The following is a 21,569-nucleotide window of genomic DNA, read 5'->3' on the forward strand; positions in this document are numbered from 1 at the left end:
TTGCCACTACACTCCACCATAAGATTGTCTTTTTTAAAAAAAGTTCAATGGTGGCCCATGCCTTAAATCCCAGCACTTAAGGAGGCAGAGGCAAGTGGATCTCAGAGTTCAAGGCCAGCCTGATCTACAGATGAGTTCCAAGACAGCAGGAGCTATGCAGAGAAACCCTGTCTGAAAGAAAAACAGTCTGCTGCACATTCTGTACTATTTAGTTAAAAATAAAGACAAGACAAATATGCATCCACAGATCAAAAAGTAAAAGCAATATAAGCGCTAAGGCTATCAGATAATTCTCTTAGTTAAGTGATTTTGACAATTATACTACCTCTAGCTGATTGACAGCCTGTCTGACTCAACATCATTCCAAGTTAAGGACCATTCAAGTTCTGATTATGTTACATACTTTTTTTTTCTTCTCTGACCTCTAGGTGGCAACCACTCCAAGCCTTGTGACAAGCAGTACAGCAACTCCCCTCACAGTCAACCCTGTCCTTCCCTTAACCAGCGCTGCAGTGACTAATCTCTCTCTTACAGGTAAGCAGCAACCAGTTGGCAAGCTAGTAAGCAGCAAGCCTGCCAAATCATGAGGTGCTACCTTAAGTTATGAATTGCTTTAGTGAAAAATACATTTCAGGGTCTAGGGAGATTGCTCAGTGAACATAATCATGAAGACTAGAGTTCAGAATACATGCACACTTCCAAGTCAAGTGGGCTTAGTAGCCCTTCCATAATCCCAGTGCTGTGGAAACAGGGAAAGGGGTTCCCCAGAACAAGCTGATAGCTAGGCTAGCCAAATGTTCCAGATTCAGTAAGAGACCCTGTTTGGTAAAGTAGAGAGGAACCAAAGAGGACACAAAGCATCAGTTTCAGGCCTCCACACGCACCTTCCCACATTCATGCAAAAACATATGCTCTAGTGTGTGTGTGTGTGTGTGTGTGTGTGTGTGTGTGTGTGTGTGTGTGTGTGTAAACCTGACCCTGTGCTGGGCAGAGTAGTGTACTTTTTTGTTTTGAAGACTAGACCCTGACTGTCCTGGAACTCTAAAGTCCAGTCTGTCCTTGAACTCAGATCCCACCTGCTTCTATCTCCTGAGTGCTGGGATAAAAAGTGTGCACCAGGCCAACTTAAAAAGAAAAAGTTTAAAATTCTTCTTTCTTCTATTAGTCTATCCTACATGATAAGCTGCCCTGGCTTATATATCAGTTCCTCCTGGAAATACTTTTCTCCTTCTCCAGGAAGTTCAAGTTGCCGTTTACTCACTGTATAGTCTATTTTCCAAGTCTGTCCTTCCCAATAGCCTTTGTACTTCTTTTTTTTTTGGAGTGGGGGAGGGGAATGGGGGTATTCAAGACAGGATTTCTCTGTATAGCCCTGACTGGCCTCGGACTCACAGAGATCCACCTGCTTGTGTCTCCTGAGTCTTGGAATTATAGGTGTGTGCCACCAACCCAGCACCTTTGTACATCTAAAGAACTAAAGAACTAAATACTGTGTTCTTTCTGATGCCCGGCTTATTGCTTGATATATTCATAATAAGATGAATAAATAATTATTTTCCTTTGGCCTCCTGAACAGAAATTTTCCCAAAGCATTTGAAATGATTTAGGATGTCATCAAAATTTTTATGATACATAATGTATAAGCTATGCTAATTATTATATGCTAGTAAGCCATTGGATTGCTTTATATTTCATGAGCAAATTTAACTTAATCTGGAATTGAAGACTTTTTTTTAATTCATGTTTTAGGTTCATAACATCTTTTTTTTTTTTTTTTGGTTTTTCGAGACAGGGTTTCTCTGTGTGGCTTTGTGACTTTCCTGGAACTCACTTGGTAGCCCAGGCTGGCCTCGAACTCACAGAGATCCACCTGGCTCTGCCTCCCAAGTGCTGGGATTACAGGTGTGCGCCACCACCACCCGGTGATAACATCTCTTTAGTTCTGTGACTTTACCGTGATGTAAAATTTCAGTAGATATCTTCATACTGTGTTTCTGAGCCATTAGAAAATGTCGGGTTTTTATATAATGTAAACAGTACTTTGTGACCACTTGACTGTTAGGCCTCATTGAGAATTTCCTCTCCTAACATAGGCATACACACAGTTTTAATAACTTGACAGAAGTTCATAAATTATAACTTCCAGTAGCATCTACCCCTGGCCATCTGTGGCTGCTATAGTAGCCTTCGATTCCAGGTTATACACCTTTTTGGGTCTGATGAGATGGTTCAATCATTAAAGTGCTTGCCACACAAACATGAGAACCTATGGTCATTTTCCAGAACCCAAGTAAAATTCAAGTCTAGAAATAATATACCCCTGTAATCCCAGGTCTGGGGAGGCAAAGACAAGAGGATCCCTTTGGTTCTCTGGTGAGCCAGGCTAGCCAAATTAGCACGCTCCAGATTTAATGAGACTCTGTCTCAGAATCAAGATAATCAAGATAAAGACACACAGCATCAACCTCTGGTCCCCTCCAAGTGTGTATGCATGCATCCACATATGTATTCAAACATACACAACTTTCAAAAGAGTATAGTATTCAGCGTTTCTGCTTAGTAAGCAAGCTGTGATTGATTGGCATTAGGTTGAGCATCAGTATATGAGGTTCCTGCCTTCTGACTACCAGTCATCCAGAAATTTAAAGCTAAACTTTACCTTTCCAATAAGTTATAAATCATTGAATTATACCTAAGGATACCCATGTTTTGCAGAAAAACCGCCAGTGGTTCAGACATTAAAAAGTAAACAGCAAAGCCAAGCTTGTAGGCATATATCTATGCTTCTAGCTTCTCGGTTAGTGAAGATGAGGCTTCATCCTCTTTTGTGACACTACTCATGGGGAGACGTGAACAAACGTCTGCTCACCCCAGTAGTGAGCCAGTGACAGACCAAAGTAAGGTGCCACCAGAGTTCAGCATGGTGAACCAGTGAGTTTCCCTGGAGTTCCTTCAGGACTGTGGGTGAGGGTTAGTTGGAGGAGCAGAAATGACTCAAAGTCAGCTGCATCCCCAATGCCCACTCTGGCATGAGAGACAGCTCACCAGCGCTGGGAGCCTCCAAGACCTTGACAGGTGCAGTGTGTTCTTTCCGGACAAGTCATTTGGTCTGAGCCTCTTGTGGCAGCTTCTTCCAAGCAGCTCAGCTTATCACTCTGTCTCTTTTGGGTGGCTTGGCTGAGTGTCTCTCAGCAAGTTCTTACAGCTTTTATATGATAGCTGGGGGGGGGGGGGGGGGCGGCTAGTGTATCTGATCCATTTCAGGGACTTCTGGAAGCTTTGGGTTGTTTGCTTCCCGAGTTTAAAGAACTTCTCTAGGAGATGGAATTTTAAACTCTGTTTAGAAACACCTTGTCTCAATGAGCTTCCCTCCCAAACAGAGGCTTATCTCAGAGGAAATTGCTACACAGTACACTCACACTTTACCAAAGCAGGGATTGTGTTTGCTTGTTACCTATTGAGTCCTCAATCTTTCTGTCAGATTTCTTTCTTTTCTTTGAGTAGTTGGTAATATCAGCTCAAATCATATGCAAGATTTAGAAGAAAGATGGGCAAGCCCACTGCCAGAGCTAGTGTGTAAGCAGTCCTGTAATCACTCTCTTCTCTGTTCTCCTCTCCTGCCTTGGCGTATGGCAACTCTGAGTTTAGACTTCTCTTGGGGCTCCCACAAAGGGGTTAATTCCCACCTCAGTCCTGACCTCCTCCTTTGCTAACCGTACTACCATTGGTCTCACCTCTACCCTATTTTGTCCTCTTTCCCATCCCTAGAAATCTCACTACTTCTTGTGTTTCTTTACTGCCATTTGGAATGGGGTTTAAGAAACATGGAAAAATATTTTCTTAGTCTACCATTTTATAATAAAACACTTTTTCATGTGCTCAGCACATAAACAGTCTTGGCACACATTTCTAGAGTGGATATAAGACAACATTCCTCCAGAAAGACACGGTGTTCTTAAGTACCTCAAAACCACACTCAACTCTTGAGTGTTCTGTCACCAGTTATTTTTCTAAAACGTTTCATAATGACAAAGATGTATTTCTCGGGAAGATAATAGCAATAGAATTAGTTACCTAACAATGGAGGCCCAAGATACAGGGAAGAAAAATGAACAGAATTAAAAGGAGAAATAGACAGTTCAACAATAGTAAGAAATAGTACTCTACTTGTAATGATTAATTTGAACTATGTCAAAATATTGTCAAAGGTATATAAGACTTAAACAATATCAACCAACTTGACCTAGCTGTCATGCCTGTGAAAAAATAATCTTTTCAAATATACCTGGAATATCTGTCCCTCAAGACTCTTTCAGCCAGGAAATGAGGCTCAGTAAATTAAAGGATTAAACTCATTCGGAGCATGTGTGTCTGTGTATGTATTTTAATTTATTTTTAATTTATGTGCATTTGTGTTTTGCCTGCCTGTATATCTGTATGAGGCAGGCAGATCCTCTGGACTAGAGTCACAGACAGTTGTGAGCTGCTATGTGGGTGCTGGAAATTGAACCTGGGTCCTCTGGAAGAGCAGCCAGTGCTCTTAAGTGTAACTAGAGTTTTCTCCAGTCCTGCCTAACCCACGGTCAGAACAAATCTCTCTCACCCTCCAGTCCTGCAGCTGCTCAAACCCAACCAAGTAAACACACAGAGACTTATATTACTTATGAACTGTATGGCTGTGACAGGCTTCTTGCTAACTGTTCTTATATCTTAAATCAACCCATTTCTATTCATCTATAAGTTGCCACATGGCTTGTGGCTTACCAGTATCTTAACATCTTCTCATGGAAGCGGCTGGCAGCATCTCTGCCTCAGCCTTCCACTTCCCAGAATTCTCCTCTCTCCTTGTCCTGCCCATACTTCCTGCAGAGCAACACATTTAACATACAGAACATCCCACAGTACTTAAGCACTGAACCATTCCTCCAGCCAATTTTTTGGTTTTGTTTTGTTTATTTTTAAAGGCAGGGTCTCACTATGTAACCCAGGCTAACCTGGAACTCAATATATAGATTGGGCTGGCCAAAAACTCACAGAAATCCACCTGCCTTTGCCTCATGAGTGCTGGATTAAAGGTGTGCCACCATACCCTGCTATGTTGTCTTTATAGAAATCAACAACAGGGGGGGAAAAAAAAACTTGGCAAATCTTCAAATGTTTGGAAATCAACATGTGGCCAAGACCCAGGGAATTAAAAGGATTAAAATCATATAACATATATATTGTCCTTTTAGAAATCAATAATAAACATTTTGAGGATCTCAAATATTCAGGAATTAAACTGGAAGTTTATGCCAAAGAAGAAATCAAGAAATTAAGAAAATTTTTAAAATGAAAAACAGTTGAAAATGAAGCATCTCACGGGCAGTAGTGATGGTACCCAGTGTGACCCCAGTGGGGAGGGCAGAGGCCATCATGACAACCTGTATCCATTGACAGAGAGATCAGAGAAACCGCATCTCAGGCCAGCAGCCCACAGCTCACACTTAAACTTCTGGGAGTATGGGAAATGGGGGTCAGCTGCATGCCTATGATTGTAACACTTGGCAAGAAGAAAAATGGTGCAAGGTTAGCTTAGGCACATAGTGAGACCATGTCTTGAGGAAATAAATAAAAAAAAAATCATATAGAAAAAATTAGTCCCAATGTAAGCAGAAAGAGCAAATAACAAGGATTATAGCAAAAAAATAAATAATGAAATAAATAAATAAATAAATAATGAAATAACTAATGAAATAAGTCAGGAAAAAAGCAATGCAACTAAAAAATTAACAAATTCATCTGCAATCAAGAAAAAAAGAGAAAGATACATATTATCAAAACTAGTAAACTAAACAGTACCAGAATGGAACAATGTGGTGTTCCACATCTTTAATCCCAGCACTCGGGAGCAAAGGCAGGTGGATATCTAAATTCAAGGCTAGTTTGGTCTGCATAATGAGATCCAAGACAGCTAGGGCTACATAGAGAGAACCTGCCTCAAAAACAAACAAAAAAACGTAATGAAAATTTTATAATTAGGATGTAATTCATAATTTTGTTTTGTTTTGAGATAGCACTAGCCTTGACCTCAATCCTGTTTCAGCCTCCCAAATAGCTAGAATTAAAGGCACATGTTCAGGTTATAGCTCACATTTTTCAGTATGTAATTTTAAATGTTCAGTACAGTGGGTTTTGATATACTTAAACCATGTGGAACTGTTAGAACTACCTAATTATTGGAATAATTCCATCACCCCAAAGAATAAGCTACAAATTATCAGTCCTCCCTATTCTGGCATTATTCTTTTACTCTAATTCATCGAACTGCCTACTTTTTAGCATTTTAGAGAAATGAATTCATATAAGTGGTCCTTTCAGTGTGTTGGACTTCTTTCATTTAGCAAATTTTCTAACTTTACCAATATTGTAAAATATGTAAGTATTTTTCTTTTGTGGCTGAACGGTTTTCGATTCTATGGATATATAACATTTGTTCACCATTCATGAGTCAATAGCATCGGGGTAGTAGCGGGTCTTAGCCGCTCCTGCTGTGAGTTTCATACTTGGTCAGTTTGTGAGCATGTGTTTTCAGCTCTTTGGGCTATACTTAGAACTGCTGTATAATGTGGCACACTAGAGGTCTAGGGACACCTGCACTCTAAACAAAAATAGTGTAGAGTGGAATGGTCACAGAACTTAGAAACTAACAAATTGTCAACTGCTTTAAAAAAGAGACCCTAAGTAGACTTAAAGCAGTTGAGCAATTATTAACTAAAAAATCACAAATAAAAGTCCAGGCCCTGATTATTTTAATGATGTTCTGTGGGGCTTGTTAATTTCTTATTTAATCAGATATTTTTAAAAGATAAAATCACTTCCAGAAAATAGAGGAGGAGCCTATTTTGAACAAGGCGAACAATGCTTTGATACAAAACCTAGATAACTACATTAGAAAAAAATACAGGCTCATAGCCCTTATGAAAATGTATATTAAATGCTCTGCTAAATCTTAGCAAATGAAACAGACAATTATTGACCATCTTCCTGGTGTGTGTAAGTCCCTGGGTTCAGTCTCCTGTAATGAGAAAGGAAGAGAGGGATGGAAGGAAGGAGGAAGGAAGAGAAAAATCTTTGCAGATCAAAGCTGACAACACATTAAAAAAAGATTATTCATCGTGACTGGGGGATTTACTCCAAGAATACATAGTCGGTTTAATATCTGAACACCAATTAGCATATTGTACAATAGAAGTAAAAATTGAGATAAAACCTGGATAGCTGGATAGAAGTTATTTAATAAATCCAAACCCACTCGTGAGAAAAGCCCTTTGACCTGAAACAGAAGGAGCTGCTTCCACAGAACAAGAGCAGCTACTCAAACCCACAGCAAAAAGCCAAGGACATTGTTCTCCTGATCTTTTAATTAATGCTCCCATTAAGGTTGTAACAGCCAATTTAGTAAGGGGAGAAATTAAACTGTCCTTATTGGTATTGTCCTAATTTTGTGTGATATGAAACCAACATGAAATCAGTTGTATGTACTCTAAGAAAGTGGCCCAAAATTATATTAAGAAAATAATACATGCAGAATGTATGTAGCAGATTAGTTAGTAGCTGAAACTAAACTCTTGTATGTGTGTGTTTATATGTATATTCCCATGCATATGCATGTGGAGACCGGAAGTCAACCTCAGATGTTCTCAGGACAGCTCTCTGTGTTGTGTTTTGAGACAAGTCTCTTATTGGGACCAGGTGCTCACCATTGGCTGAGCCAGCTAACCAGCAAGTGCCAGGGCTTTGCTGCCACCTCCCCAGCACTGGAATTAGAAGCCTACACCACCATACCTGGCAACCTGGGGTGGGGGTTGGAGGGGCACACATGCATGTGCTTTCAAGGGAATGAAATTTAGGTGTTCATATTTGGCAAATACTTTGCTCTTATCTCTCTAGCCTGAAGTTAAATTTTAAGAGACATTTTATACTCCAGCATTCTTAAAATGACATTTGTCTGTCTCTAGCTTAATTTATGTATTTCTGATTCAACAGTCATAATTCCAACACATAAACTGATAACTCATTCTAAAATAATATAAAAGGGATCTATTTTAAAATATATATGAAAATAACTTGAGGAGAATGAACTTAGAGAATATACATAGCCAGGTTTCAAAAGCTGATTATAAAGATACAAGTGATACAGGCAAAATTAAACTCTTCATAAAGTAGATTACATGAAACAAAGGGGGGTTGGCTTTAATTTAACCTCTGTTAATTTTTGACAAATAGCTAAGACAATTTAATAGGAAAAAGAATCCCTAACAAATGTTTCTGGAACAGTTGGGTGCCAAAATGCACAAACACCATTGTAGGTTCTTATGCATAGCAACTCAAATGGGTCGGATGTCTGATGTGTCCATAGAATTTCGAAGAAGTAGTAGACAGTCTTTCTAATTTTGTACTGCAAAGGGCTAGTAGATACAACACCAAAAGTATAGGCTATTTAAAAGTTGAAAAAAAAATCAGTGCTGGAGAGAGACGGCTCAGCACTCAAGACCACTTTCTGCTCTTGCAAAGGACCTGAGTTCAGTTCCCAGTGCCTGTGGTGGATAATTCACAACCACCTGTAAGTCCAGCTCCAGGGAATCCAATGTCTTCTTCTGGCCTGTGGGCACCTGCACTTGTATTTACACAAACACACAATTAAAAATTAAAAGGTAATAAATTGAAGATCGTGGAAGGTGAAGTCTTTTGTGCTGTAGAAGACATCTTGGGGAAAATGAAAACACAAGACAAAGACAGGAAGAAATGTTTGTAATAGAGCATGTGTCTTCTAAAAAGAAGTTATATATGGAACATACTAGATAGAAACTGTCAAAGCTCAATAGTAAGAATATGGCCCAGAACATTTAAGTAGATACTTTACCAAAGAAGGTACACAAGTCAAAAACAACACTGGAGCCAGGCGGTGGTAGTGCACGCCTGTAATCCCAGCACTCAGGAGGCAAAAGCAGGTGGATCTCTTGAGTTCGAAGCCATCCTGGTCTACAAAGTGAGTTCCAGGACAGGCTCCAAAGCTACAGAGAAACCCTGGAAATGCTGGAAAAGGTGCTCAACAGTATTGCTTATTAGGGAAATTAACAACATATTTTAGGGCTGGAGAGAGGGCTCCGTGGTAAAGAACACCAGCTGTTCTTCCAGAGGCCCTGAGTTCAATTCCCAACAACCACATGGTGGCTCATAACCACTTGTAATGAGATCTGGTGCCCTCTTCTGGCATACAGGGACACATGCAGGCAGAATACTGTATACATAATAAATAAATCTCTTTAAAAAACATACTTTATAGAATATCTGCAATCAAAAGATGATTGAGGATCAGAAACACTGCAGTTCGTATTGCCTGGTTTATGAGAATATGAAGTGGTATACACTGTGGAGAACACTTTAACATCTTCTTTGTAAGTTAAAAACATAAATATATCATCCAGTGAAGCAGTTTTCTCAAGAGAAATGAAAACAGATCCACACTATAACTTTTACATGTGTGTGCATATCTATAACAACCCAAACTGGAAACAAACAGAGCTCACTCAGCATAAATGCACCACTGAATAGACTTCATCCTCGAAAACCTAAGTGTTGTGAAACCCTGAAAGTAATAAGCTAAGATGCATAAAATTACACATTGTTCAAATCCATGTATGTGAAATGTAAAAAAATAAAGCAAACCTACGGAGACAGGGTAGGCTTGGGAGGTGACTACAGGCAGGGCAGGCATGAGGAATCTCAGTTTTTGCTGGTGCAAGTGTTACAGTCTGGATTGTGTGACAGTTAAAGGACTCTGGAAATTGATAAAGTTATTGAACTTTACACTTAAGTTGGGCAAGTTTTGTAGCATATAAGTCATACATCATCAATAAGCTGTTTTTTTTGTTGTTGTTGTTTTTGTGTTTCCAAAGGAAGGAAAGGGCGGAAAGCAGGAGGAGGTGCTAGGTATCTTCCATGTGCTTGGCTCTCCCTAAATCTACTGAGTGCCCCATAAGGTGTGTGAGAGCATCTTGTTAAGGGCGCCAAGGCCCAGAAAGCCTGCTTCTCCACATAGAGTGCTTGGGTTAATTAAATTGCCAAGATTTTGAATCATAAAGGAGGTATATGAATTGGAACATGACTCCATGGCTGGGAAGATTAATCTAAAGATCATGATGGTGTTTTATGTCCTAGTGGTTATATGATACTCAAATTGGAGATGCCTATCTAGGATGTGGATAGTGTATTACAACCAGGAAAAAAAAAAAAAAAAACCGCTGGATAGTTCTGAACTCCTCATCACTTCCCAGCCTAGATTAAATGTATTGATTTGGCTGGGGTTGCCTTAGTAAGCCTACAAGACATAACAAGATGCTGATTTATTTGATTATACAGTGAAAAGGAAAGTTTAATAATCAGTGTAAGCCTTTTGACCTCAAGATTTGAGGTTTTGTGAAAATGGGCAATTTCAGGTAAAATTAGGTTTCATAAAATGAAAAATTGATCAAGAAAAGATTGAAAGTACTTGAAACTTTTTGCCTGTAGAAGAGAAATAGGAAAGTACATTTATCTTCCTATAAGACCACGGGACTAGATCTCAAGAAGAGGATGCACTGGGGAAGTCCTTTTGAGTTATTGGACAGGTTCACCACAGCAGCAGGTGTACAGGGCAGGGGCGGGCTTAATCATGCCAACACTGGTGTATTGTGTCTGGTGTCCATGAAGGCAAGAAGAAGGCATCAGGTCCCCTGGAACTGAAGTTACAGATGGTTGTGTGCTCCCATGGTAGTGCTGGAGTCAAACCTGGGTCCTCTGCAAGAGTGGCCAATGCTCTTACCCACCAACCCATATCTTCAGCCCCCATTTTCCTTTTTTTTAGTAGAAAATGGATGCTGGGGGGTACAAAAAACTTGTTTCTTTCAGAGTTGTGTTATTGCTCTTGTCTATTAAAGTAGGACTCATAGCTTTGGCTTTTAAATGGTTTTATTATTATTATTTTTTATTATTATTATTATTATTATTATTATTATTATTCGTTATTTTCTGTAGAAATGCTAAACTAGGTTACTAAAAAAAAGAGCAGTTAAAGATTAATGGACAGGTTAATCATCCCCTTGATTCTAGATACTGAAATGACTAGTTTTCTAAACCCATTTACAGAAGGTCATTTCCTAATCTGAATCTCTTTTCAGGCACTACAGACACCACATCCAACAACACAGCCACTGTGATTTCCACAGCACCCCCTGCTTCGTCAGCAGTCACATCTCCCTCCTTGAGCCCCTCCCCTTCTGTCTCAGCCTCCACCTCTGAGGCCTCGAGTGCCAGTGAGACCAGCACAACTCAGACCACCTCCACGCCTCTTCCCTCCCCTCTTGGGGCCAGCCAGGTGATGGTGACAGCATCTGGCTTGCAAACAGCAGCTGCTGCTGCTCTCCAAGGAGCTGCTGCACAGTTGCCAGCAAATGCCAGTCTTGCTGCCATGGCTGCTGCTGCAGGACTCAACCCAGGCCTGATGGCACCCTCACAGTTTGCTGCTGGGTAAGAAGCTTTCCCATTTCATTTGCATCCAAAACAGAATGTCTTGGGGTTTCAATCCCTGTGAAGAGACATTGTGACCACAAAAACTTTTATGAAGGAAAACATTTAATTGCGGCTAGCTTACACTTTAGAGGTTTAGTCCTTTGTCATCTTGGAAGGTAACATAGTGGCATGTTGGCAGACATGGAGCTGGAGAGTTGTCCTTCTTGATATACAGGAAACAGGAAATGAACTGTCTACCTTAACTGAGCATAGCTTGAGCAAAGGAAACCTCAAAACGCACCCCCACAGTGGCACACTTCCTCCTACAAGGCTACACTTGGCTTATATAAAACCACACCTCCTAATAGTACAACTCCTGCTGGGGGAGGGGGTGGGGCATTTTCTTTCAAAATACCACACAGAACTAGGAACCCATCACTGCAACTCACAGGGAAGATTTTTTCATTACTATCTTTAATGAAAAGCAAATCTGAGATAGGCTGCTTTGATTATAGATTTGAACTTAAGTTTCTAAGTAGCCACACTACCATAATCACAGGATGACACAGGACTGAGTCGGTGAGTAACTCAGTGATGAGAGCCAGGAGAAAGCTCAAAATCCTCCTACTCTGACTCTCAAAAAATGGATAAAACTTGGAGTGAAGTCATGTCTGGTTTTATATATTTTTATATAGTTCTTATTTCTGATAATTTCATACATGTATACAATGGATTTTGATCATATCACTCTTCCCAAACTGCCCTGAACTCTCCCACACACAACTTCATGTTTCATGTCTTTTTTTTTTTCCTTCAAGTAGCCAGTCAGATTAGTGCTGCTCATGTGCATGTGAGTGTAGAGCCGTTCACTAGAGCATGAGTAACCTACCAGTGTGAGACCCCCCCCCAAAGACAAATTATTCTCCCTCTTCCAGCAACCATCAACTGCCAATGGCTCCTCAGCTAGGGATGGAGCCTCTGGAGCCCTTCCCTGTCCACACTGTAGTTTGACTGGCTTGATCTTGTTCAGGTAGCCACACCCAGTTAAGCAGTCATTGAGTGCAACTGCTGTGTCATGTCTAGAAGAGCATTTTACAGTAGTACTCCCCAGCCTCCAGCTCTTACATCCTTTCTGTAAGAAACATCTTCCTCAATATTCTCTGAATCTTGGTGCTAGGAAGATGGAGTTGATGTAGATGTCCTATTTAGGGCTACATACTCCACAGTCACTTATTAACAATTTGACCAGTTGTGGATCTACGTTAATCTTATCCATTGCAAAAAAGAAACTTCTCTGACCTGGGTTGAAAGCATCCATAGATCTACAAGTATTAACATAATACTTAGAAGGCAGTTCACTGTAACCATTTAACAAAACAATCGTTAGTTTCTGCTCCCACCCCCATCTCTTAGCCCATGACCTCCCCATCCATGGACTTTTGACTAGATTAATGTCCCACGCATAAATTTCCTTCTATAAATAAGTCTCAAATCAAATCAGAAATCAGTTGTTTACCCCTACAACAGTCATACCACTATTGTACCAATGGATACATCTTTCCTGATTGGTACCCAGCTGCCTGGGTAGCACCTCTTGGCACTGTGAAAGCTAGCTAGCAGGGAGGAAGTTTCCTGGTCAGATCCAGATTGATGTTTCTATATCCTACAACCTAAGTGCATGTGTGTTCAGTAATAGAGTCTTACAGTCTAGTTAGGATGGACAGCTAAGAGCCGTGACAGTAGCCTATAGTGTTTGTTTATTTTTTTAGAGGGTTGGCCTCTGGAGCCCCCCAGACTGATAACTTGTAGAGAAGGATCCCATGAATGGCACCTAGATTTTTGTTTAATCATCTATCCTCTGGGGACAACATTGACCACCCATGTAGGGTACCTTTGTTCAAACTCCTTATGGTTTTTTGTTGTTGTTTGGGTTTTTTTTGGGGGGGGGGGCGGCTGTTTCAAGACAGGGTTTCTGTGTGTAGCCCTGGCTGTCCTGGAACTTGCTGTGTAGACCAGGCTGGCCTCAAACTCACAGAGATCCACCTACCTCTGCCTTCTGAGTGCTGGGATACACCACTACTGCCTGGCTTTCTGTTATTTTTTTATCATGTGTTTTAATTAGCTTATACACAGAGGGTTTCCATAAGGCTCATACATCCTTAGTTTCTGTGACCTACTTGCCTTCTCTGCCTCCATCCCTCACGCCATCTCTGCTCAAACCTTCAATCCCCATAAGTCCTTCCTCTTTTCATACCACATACATCCCTCCTGCCCCATTAAGACCTCTTGTTTTCTCCCTCTCATGGACCCTCTCAGGCTTTCTGACCTACAGTTACTCCAAGGTAAACATAAGCGACAGTCAAAGCTAGGAGTCACATATGAAAGAGCACACGGCGGCCTTGGTCACTCTGGGCCCAGGCTGTTCACTTGATGTTCTCCAGTTCTGTCCATTTACCTGTGGATTTCAGCTTTCTTTACAGCTGGATAACATTCTGTGTGTGTTTGTACCAGTGTCATTACCACCAGTCCATGTTGATGCCGTTTATTTCCTAGCCATTATGAATAGAGCAGCCATGAATGTTTTTGTTGTCAAATAGAAAGATTACCCATTCCAGTTAAATGAAGTAATTCTAAGAAAAGTCAGAATGACTAGAAGTTTTCTATTTTATGCAGATCATAACCTTGTTTGTACAAGTAAGCGCCAAAGAAGCAGTAATTTGGAAGCACTAACTGAACCACATGAAAGTGTACATAAAGTAACAAAGACACCCATATTTTCCCTGAGCTGAATGTCAGGCTGGGGTGCTGTCAGCTGACGGGGGTCTGCATGGCATAGAGTGACTCACGCCTCTTCTGCATTTGCAGCGGTGCCTTACTCAGCCTGAATCCGGGGACTCTGGGCGGGGCTCTCAGCCCAGCCCTAATGAGCAACAGTACACTGGCTACCATCCAAGGTCAGTAGTGTGTGTGCACGTGTGTGTGTGTATGTGTGTGTGCGCGCGCGTGTGCGCGCGCGTATGTGTGCATGCGTGGGGGGGGGGGTGGGTGTACGCGCACAGTGGAAGCTATCTGCCTTGGTAGAGATTAAGGTGAGAAGGAGAGAGCGTGAATGCTGACTTAAGTTATTCCTGAAGATCAAGAAAATGTCCCTGTAAAAAAGTTTTATAGAAGAATGTACAGGTTAGTTTGTTAGAACAACAAACAGTATATAGATTGGTATATTCCAAGAAATCTGGACTTTACTTTCTTATGTGAATAGAGTTGGAGGCAGATTTCTTTTCCTCCTGATGTTAACCTAGCTCAAGGCAAGCGTCTTCTAGTGCAATTCCCCAGTTGCCCTAGATAGCTGTGTGGAATGGTAGAGTACACCCCATATCTCCAGGGTAGTTTTCATTATTGTTAGATTTTGCCCCTATATATTCCTATCAGTGTAGAACATATGTTCTTGGATTACAGTATCTTTTCCAAGTCCATTTGGGTCCATGTCAGCCCTTTCTCATGTTACTTAAGGTGAAACTTACTCATACAATGAAGGATCTGTCTTGCCTTGTTCAGGATCTAAGCTTTTTGCCTAAAGTTGCCTATTATTATATGATTTGGAGAAAATTCCTATTTTGAATGAAAGAGGCTTTTTGGGGTTTTTTTTGTTTGTTTGTTTTTTTCTTAAAATACTTTGTACTTAAACAAGAATTCTTGGGGTCAAAAACAAGCTGGCACGTTTTGGTGAGTGGTGTGTCTAACCATATACTACTGTAGGCAATGTTAAACCACAGACAAAAATCAGATTGCAGCCTAGATTGTCCTGCTGTTTTGTTGGTTTCTTGTGTCTGGACTGATGGCTAGATGGATGTGGAGTGCTTTCATTGTGCAGAGGCATCCTTTAGAATATTTGGTGTAGGTCCCTTTTTCCTGGACGGGGACTCTCTGGCCTACAGGGTTATCACAGAGGCAAATGCCTTTCCCAAGGCATGAGTGACTATAGAACATTCACCAGGAAGATGTAGAATCAGTCTGTGACCCTCAGCCTTGAGTCCAAGAATGCTTTAGTCTGCACCAGGGCTCAGGCTTTGTATTGTTTATATATTCATGTTCAAATTAGGTATTCCCTTCAACTAGAACTAATAAAATTTTAGAGATTTGTCCTGTGGGGAAGCATCATAGATAAATTGTGCTCCATTAATTACAAAATCCTAGCCTTAGATCACTCACACAGCATTATGTGTTGTATCTCCTTATATAATAAATAGTATTCTTTGCACAGTTCATAAGAATCAAATGTTCTGCCTCTGGAAGTATAAAAACAAAAATTTTAAATCATGCCTTTTTCTTTATTTAGTGATATGTAAATTTTCATGACTGAAGTCTTTGGAAAAATGACTTCCATCTTAATATGAAGTTTTGTCAAATAACGTTACATAATGGTAGCTGAGTTGATAAAAGCGGAAATATATTTTTAATAATCACTTTAACTACTAGTCTTTTGAATAGAGGTAGTTTTTTATTGGATTTTAACAAATCCTTGTAAGTAAAGGATATATATAGACTTGAGACTTAAAAGAAGAAGAAACATGATTGACTCATTACACAGTTTTCATACCTCTTCTTCGTTAGTTTGTCCTGCTTATACTCATTAAACTGACTTTCCAGTTCTTTCGATGCTTCAGAATTATAAATCAACTTGAGTTGATGTCTGAAGTATAGCGTTAGAGAATGGACTATATAACCAGTGAAGGGGTCTTCTCTCTGCTGCTGAGTAGCGCTTTGCTGATGTGTTATTGGCTCCTCCAGGATGAAGTTTAATGTTCTTTGTGTTCTGGGGTCTTTGTCTATAGCTCTTGCTTCTAGTGGTTCTCTTCCAATAACATCACTGGATGCAACTGGGAACCTGGTATTTGCCAATGCAGGAGGAGCCCCAAACATCGTGACTGCCCCCCTGTTCCTGAATCCTCAGAACCTCTCTCTGCTCACCAGCAACCCAGTAAGCTTGGTTTCTGCCGCCACGGCCTCCACAGGGAACTCCGCCCCTGCAGCCAGCCTTCATGCCTCCTCCACCTCTGCTGAGTCCATCCAGAACTCTCTCTTCACGGTAGCCTCTGCCAGTGGGGCTGCTTCCACCACCACCACTGCCTCCAAGGCACAGTGAGCTGGGTGCAGAGCTGGGCTGCCACAGGCCTTCATCACTGCAGCATGATGGGCTGCCAGCTGTGGAGAACTGACAAGTGTGATCGGCTTCCTCTCACCCACTGTGTTGTGAGGATGAGGGAGACATGGAGAGAAGAAAAAATACACATGCCAGGAAAAAAAATGGAGACAGGACATCGTTTGCCTAATTTTATAATAAAACAATGTCTTTTCAGGATTGCTTCATGGATTGGAGAACTTTCTAACCAAAAATTTAAAAGAAAAAAAAAAAACAGAAACAAAAAAATCAAAAACAGACAGACAAAAATAAATGAAAGGACTACTTATCATTTCCAGCAGTCATGAGGACAAGCTAAGGTGGGTTACCAGTTCCAATAGAGGAAGGGGTTTCTTATTTGTTCTTTTTTTTTTTTTTTCTTAAAAAAAAATCATTTTTATAGGTCTGTTGTACAGGCCATTAAGTCATAACAAGGTGTTTATAATCGTATCAATTGTGTTGGGGGTTCCTTTTCTTAACTGGTACAATTTAGGCAGGCCTGTATTACTGTATCTCTGTTATTGTTTATATATATCTATATATCTATATATATATATATATATTGGACATGTTTATCTCTTGCTCCTGGATCCTATTTCAGTGAGCTCCCACACTGTGGGGAGGGAGGGTTTGGGGGTAAAGGGAGACTTGCGTTCTTAACTTCCAGGAATGTTCTTGCTGGTTTCCTTATCCTTGATGACTCTTACAGAGGTGCTAGAAAATGATTTTCTTTTGCCACTTATGCAAGAGGCTTGGTGCAGAAGCTGAAGGCAGTGTGTGCAAACACTCCTACTCCACACACGCCCCTCCCCATCAGGCGGTGCCTTTGGAGCACTTTTGTGTAGGAAGGAATTCCTGCTGAACTGTAGCTCTACTCGCCCTAATCACTGAGCAGCCCGAGGCCCCAGCCCTGTGGTGCCCAGTGCTGCTTTCTGCTACTTGGAATGGGGACAGCTGTGCCTGTTGCAGGGCAGGGTTTGGTTCCGAAGAGCAAAGACTACTGCAGACACCTGACTTGGTGGTTCTCCTGAGTTCTCTCTCTTTAAAAATGCTCCTACTGTGGATGTTTGTTTGTTTGTTTGTTTGTTTGCTTGCTTGTTGGTTTGTTTTCATTTTATGGAGATTTTCCATCCAAACTTCATTTGACTTTCTTAGTCAAGATCAAATTGACTTACTGAAATTGAGAAAGAATTCTCTTCTTTGTTTTCTAAAGAAATTCTGTTTGACTGTTTTCTGCTAATTACATATCCCCAAAAAAGGTCAATATAGAGTCTGAATCTGCCACCTTTTCCTCTAGAGCAGCAGTTCTCAACCTGAAAGTCTCAGCCCCTTAGGGCCTCAAACAGCTGTTTCACAGGGTCACTTAAGACCATCTGCATATCAGATGTTTACATTACAATTTATAACAGTAGCAAAATGACAGTTAAGTATCTGTGAAAACAATTTTCTGGTTGGGGGTCACCACAACATGAGGAACTGTATTAAAGGGTCACAGCATTAGGAAGGTTGAGAACCACTGCTCTAGAGTCACAGACTTCCTGTCCACTGAGTGGCTCATAAGCTCCTCCAAGCCTCAGATTTTCCTCAGTTTTCTGACTGACAGAGGTACTTTCCTGACTGAGCAAGGAATCTATAGACCCTCAGAGAAAGGCTGGGCAGGAACTTTGCAGCCTGTTAGCATCTCCTGGTTTGTTATGCTGCTGCTAGGGAGGTTTGGTGACAGCACACATCTCTTACTGATGTAAAAAGTGATTTGCTCCTGTAATTGTTTTCAGGCTGTTTCTAGACTACATAAATGAGCCCATTGAAAAGGAAGAGCTTGTGAAAATGAATGGAGATGGATGAGGGTAATTTAGACATTGAATTCCCCTTTTGACAGTGCCCTGTTATTATACTATCTGTACCAGAATCTTCACCAATGGCTGGGTCGCTGCAGTGAAGTTCATCTAAGTTACTCTTACTGGATGGAGTTAAGGTCCCCCTTGGTGTCGGAGGTGCTTGCTTCGGTTTCTGGTGGTCTACGCCGAGCTGGGGGGACTTTCCTTCTGATTGCTTTGCTTGTGTCCATAGGAAGCATGGATCCTGTGCATTTGTCTCCACTGTTGCTGAGAAAGGCAGTAACACAGACACAAATGTGTATCTTTCTTTGTGCCTCAGAAGAAGGTCATGTTAAAATTAAAGGTCAGAAGCATATTGGTTCCCCTTTAAATTTTTCTTTAGTTCCTTTTGTTTCTGTCTTGGCTATTTAATTTTACACTCGAATTTCTCTTACCCTTAACTTTTCTTAAACTCCCTCTAGAAATCAGTGAACTGCAAGCAGGGGAACTAACAAGTGCTCTGCACCTGTTCTGTATGGTGTGGGTGTTTTGTTTTGTTCTTTAAACTAAGCTTGAACCAAAGTCAATTTTTAGCAAGCTGCTGTACTAATGGACTAGTTACGATGTGCAGTTCAAACACATTGAGGAGATAGATGCTACTGACAATTTCTTATTCATTTTTCTTGATTAATTTTATGTGAAAGTTGCTGCTTGTTTTTAATCTTTTATGTTGGTAAGTTGTAATATCCTCTGGGCAGATGTTACCTTGATTTTTAGCTAGTTTGTTCAGATCAGCGTGTAAATAGAATGGCTGTGTCAGTTAATAACTTCTCTCCTCTCTTTCGGCTCTTTCTTGTTAATTTAATCTTTTACCTTGACTTAACTCTAACCTTAGTCTGTGCATGTGATTATAGGGCTGTCAATACTGTTTCTGCTCCTAGCAGAGACTCCTCTCCCTTGGGAGTGATGAAGTTAGGGGAAGAATTCAGGGAGAGAAATATTGATTACCCACCATACCAGATTAGAAGTTATAGCATTAATTCCCAAAATTGCTACCAAAGGAAATAGAGAGTCTCAAGGGACCTGGCCCAGGGAGTTAGTTGAAAAGGACAGAGAAAGACTATTTTGCCTAGTCTTATGTGGTGAAAAAGAATCTTTTTCCTAAATAAGATTCCCCACAGACTTGGATTTTAAAGATGATACCAAGCTTTAAATGGCAGCCCAGTGGTTGTCAGCCCTCCTTCGTCTGTTTCTAGCTGGTTTGAGAAAGGAGTGCTGCCTTTTTACGTAGTTCATCTGAGGATAGACCTCAAAACCAGCGTAAATGAGTACTGAGAAGAAAAAAAAATCTTGAGACAAAGATAACTTTATTTTTTCCACTCCTTTTTCATAGATTCAGAATTAAGTTGTAAAGTGAAAGGTACTTTATCCATGCATACATGACACACTCCTAACACCTGCCGGTGGGTGTTGAGTCAGCACTCTGTCAGTCCACTGCTTCATAAACACCTTGGCTATTTTTCAGTTGATACCACCTTCTTTTTTTTTTTTTTTTTTTTTTTATGATCTCAAATGCTTTTTGAATTAGCAAAAAAAAAAAAAGGAAAAAAAAAGAAAAGAAAACTATCTTTTAAGTTAAAGTACTCAGACTTAAAACATTTAGCTGCCTTTTACGAGGGTGTCTAGAAACTAAAGGGACATTTGAATAAAAGGTATTGAGTTGAGTTTCTGCATTTCCAGAAGAAACACCAGATAGGTTGTTACAACTCGTTATTTTATTCTTCTTTCTTCCCCCTTGACATTTATGCACACTTTATTTCAGCCCTGAATTTAGTTAACACATAGTAAGCCAAAGACTAATTTTTAAATGCATTTTTAGGGATACTGTATTTCCTATAATAACGGGTCCTCCCTGGAGAGTAGTGAATGTAATTGGTTAGTCCTGTTTAAGCAATGCGGTTTGGCATAAACTTTATTTATCCCCTATGTAAATCTGAATGACAACAGAAAGCTCTATAAGGCTTCTCACAGGAGCAAGATTACTGTTCTAGGAATCAGTGGAGTGCTCTGTTAGCTTGAATGTCTCTGAAGTCCTATGCGCAGCTCGTTAGAATGAGGAAACATTGTCCCTACCCACTAATTTCCTCTTCTCTGTTGTCAGGAAGGTCATCACCATCCTGTTTATGTAACTTATTACTCCAGAATGGAACCAAAGGAATCCAGCTTTCATCTTGTGTAGGACCAACCTATTTATTCTTCATAAGCTTTATTAGAAATTTTTTAAAGGGACAATATCAATTAAAAGATTTTGGGTGTGATCATCTTGCCAATTTGTTCTGTATCATCATTCATTTGTTTTAGGGGAAAAGCACAATTATACCTCTTTAATATTGTATCTATTATCTATCCTGCAATTATTTGGGAAGATAGGGGAAATAATCCCTTATTATCCAGAAGCACAGGTTTTGCTTCACAGTATTTCAGTTCAACTTAAATGATAACATTTAACTTGCTGGAAGCACCAGGTACAGTTGTAAATATAGGGATATTATGTTAGTTCACAGTCTGAAGTTCTTCTCAAGCCATGCCATCCTCACCGAACTTCCTTGACCAAGAGAGAAATAAGGTCACTGAAATAGGAAGCCATTAGACACCCATTCATGTTTCTCCCAAGCTGGGAGAAATGCCGCCCTAGTGTGCAGAAGACAGTTTCCTGCTGGCAGCCTGCGCTGGCCCTGGCCCTGAGGAACTCAACAGACCAATCTACAACCTGAGCACGTGGTAAGAAGGAAGGGCCTTAGCAACTCAGCAGGATCCTTAAATTAGTTTCTGAAGTTGATGAACATAAAGTGTACTTATTAGAACTGAAAACATTAAAAGACTACAGTACTAATGGGCAGAAAATACTAAAAGTCCTGAAACCCATAATTATCCAAGTGGGCAGAAGTTGATGTAATAATTTATTCATAACCATTATGAGTTCACTTTGATTTGTGAAATGAACAGCATTTACCATGTTATATTGTCTATATAAATAGGTC

The 21,569-nt window shown here is 40.4% G+C and overlaps 1 protein-coding gene across 2 annotated transcripts in view; it reads left to right on the top strand.

The window, feature by feature from the left end:
* Pou2f1 (POU class 2 homeobox 1) overlaps positions 1-17,055 on the top strand; it is a 144,137-nt gene extending 127,082 nt beyond the window's left edge. For both annotated transcript variants that reach the window (XM_036202508.1, XM_036202507.1), the window contains exons 13-16: positions 429-534; positions 11,202-11,550; positions 14,398-14,486; positions 16,365-17,055. In XM_036202508.1, coding sequence (XP_036058401.1) covers positions 429-534; positions 11,202-11,550; positions 14,398-14,486; positions 16,365-16,675 — 855 coding nt within the window. In that variant the 3' untranslated portion in view covers positions 16,676-17,055. The remainder of the gene's footprint in view (positions 1-428; positions 535-11,201; positions 11,551-14,397; positions 14,487-16,364) is intronic.
* The last annotated feature ends 4,514 nt before the right edge of the window (positions 17,056-21,569 follow it).

Source organism: Onychomys torridus, chromosome 11 (assembly GCF_903995425.1).
Source record: "Onychomys torridus chromosome 11, mOncTor1.1, whole genome shotgun sequence".
Lineage (NCBI taxonomy): Eukaryota > Metazoa > Chordata > Mammalia > Rodentia > Cricetidae > Onychomys > Onychomys torridus.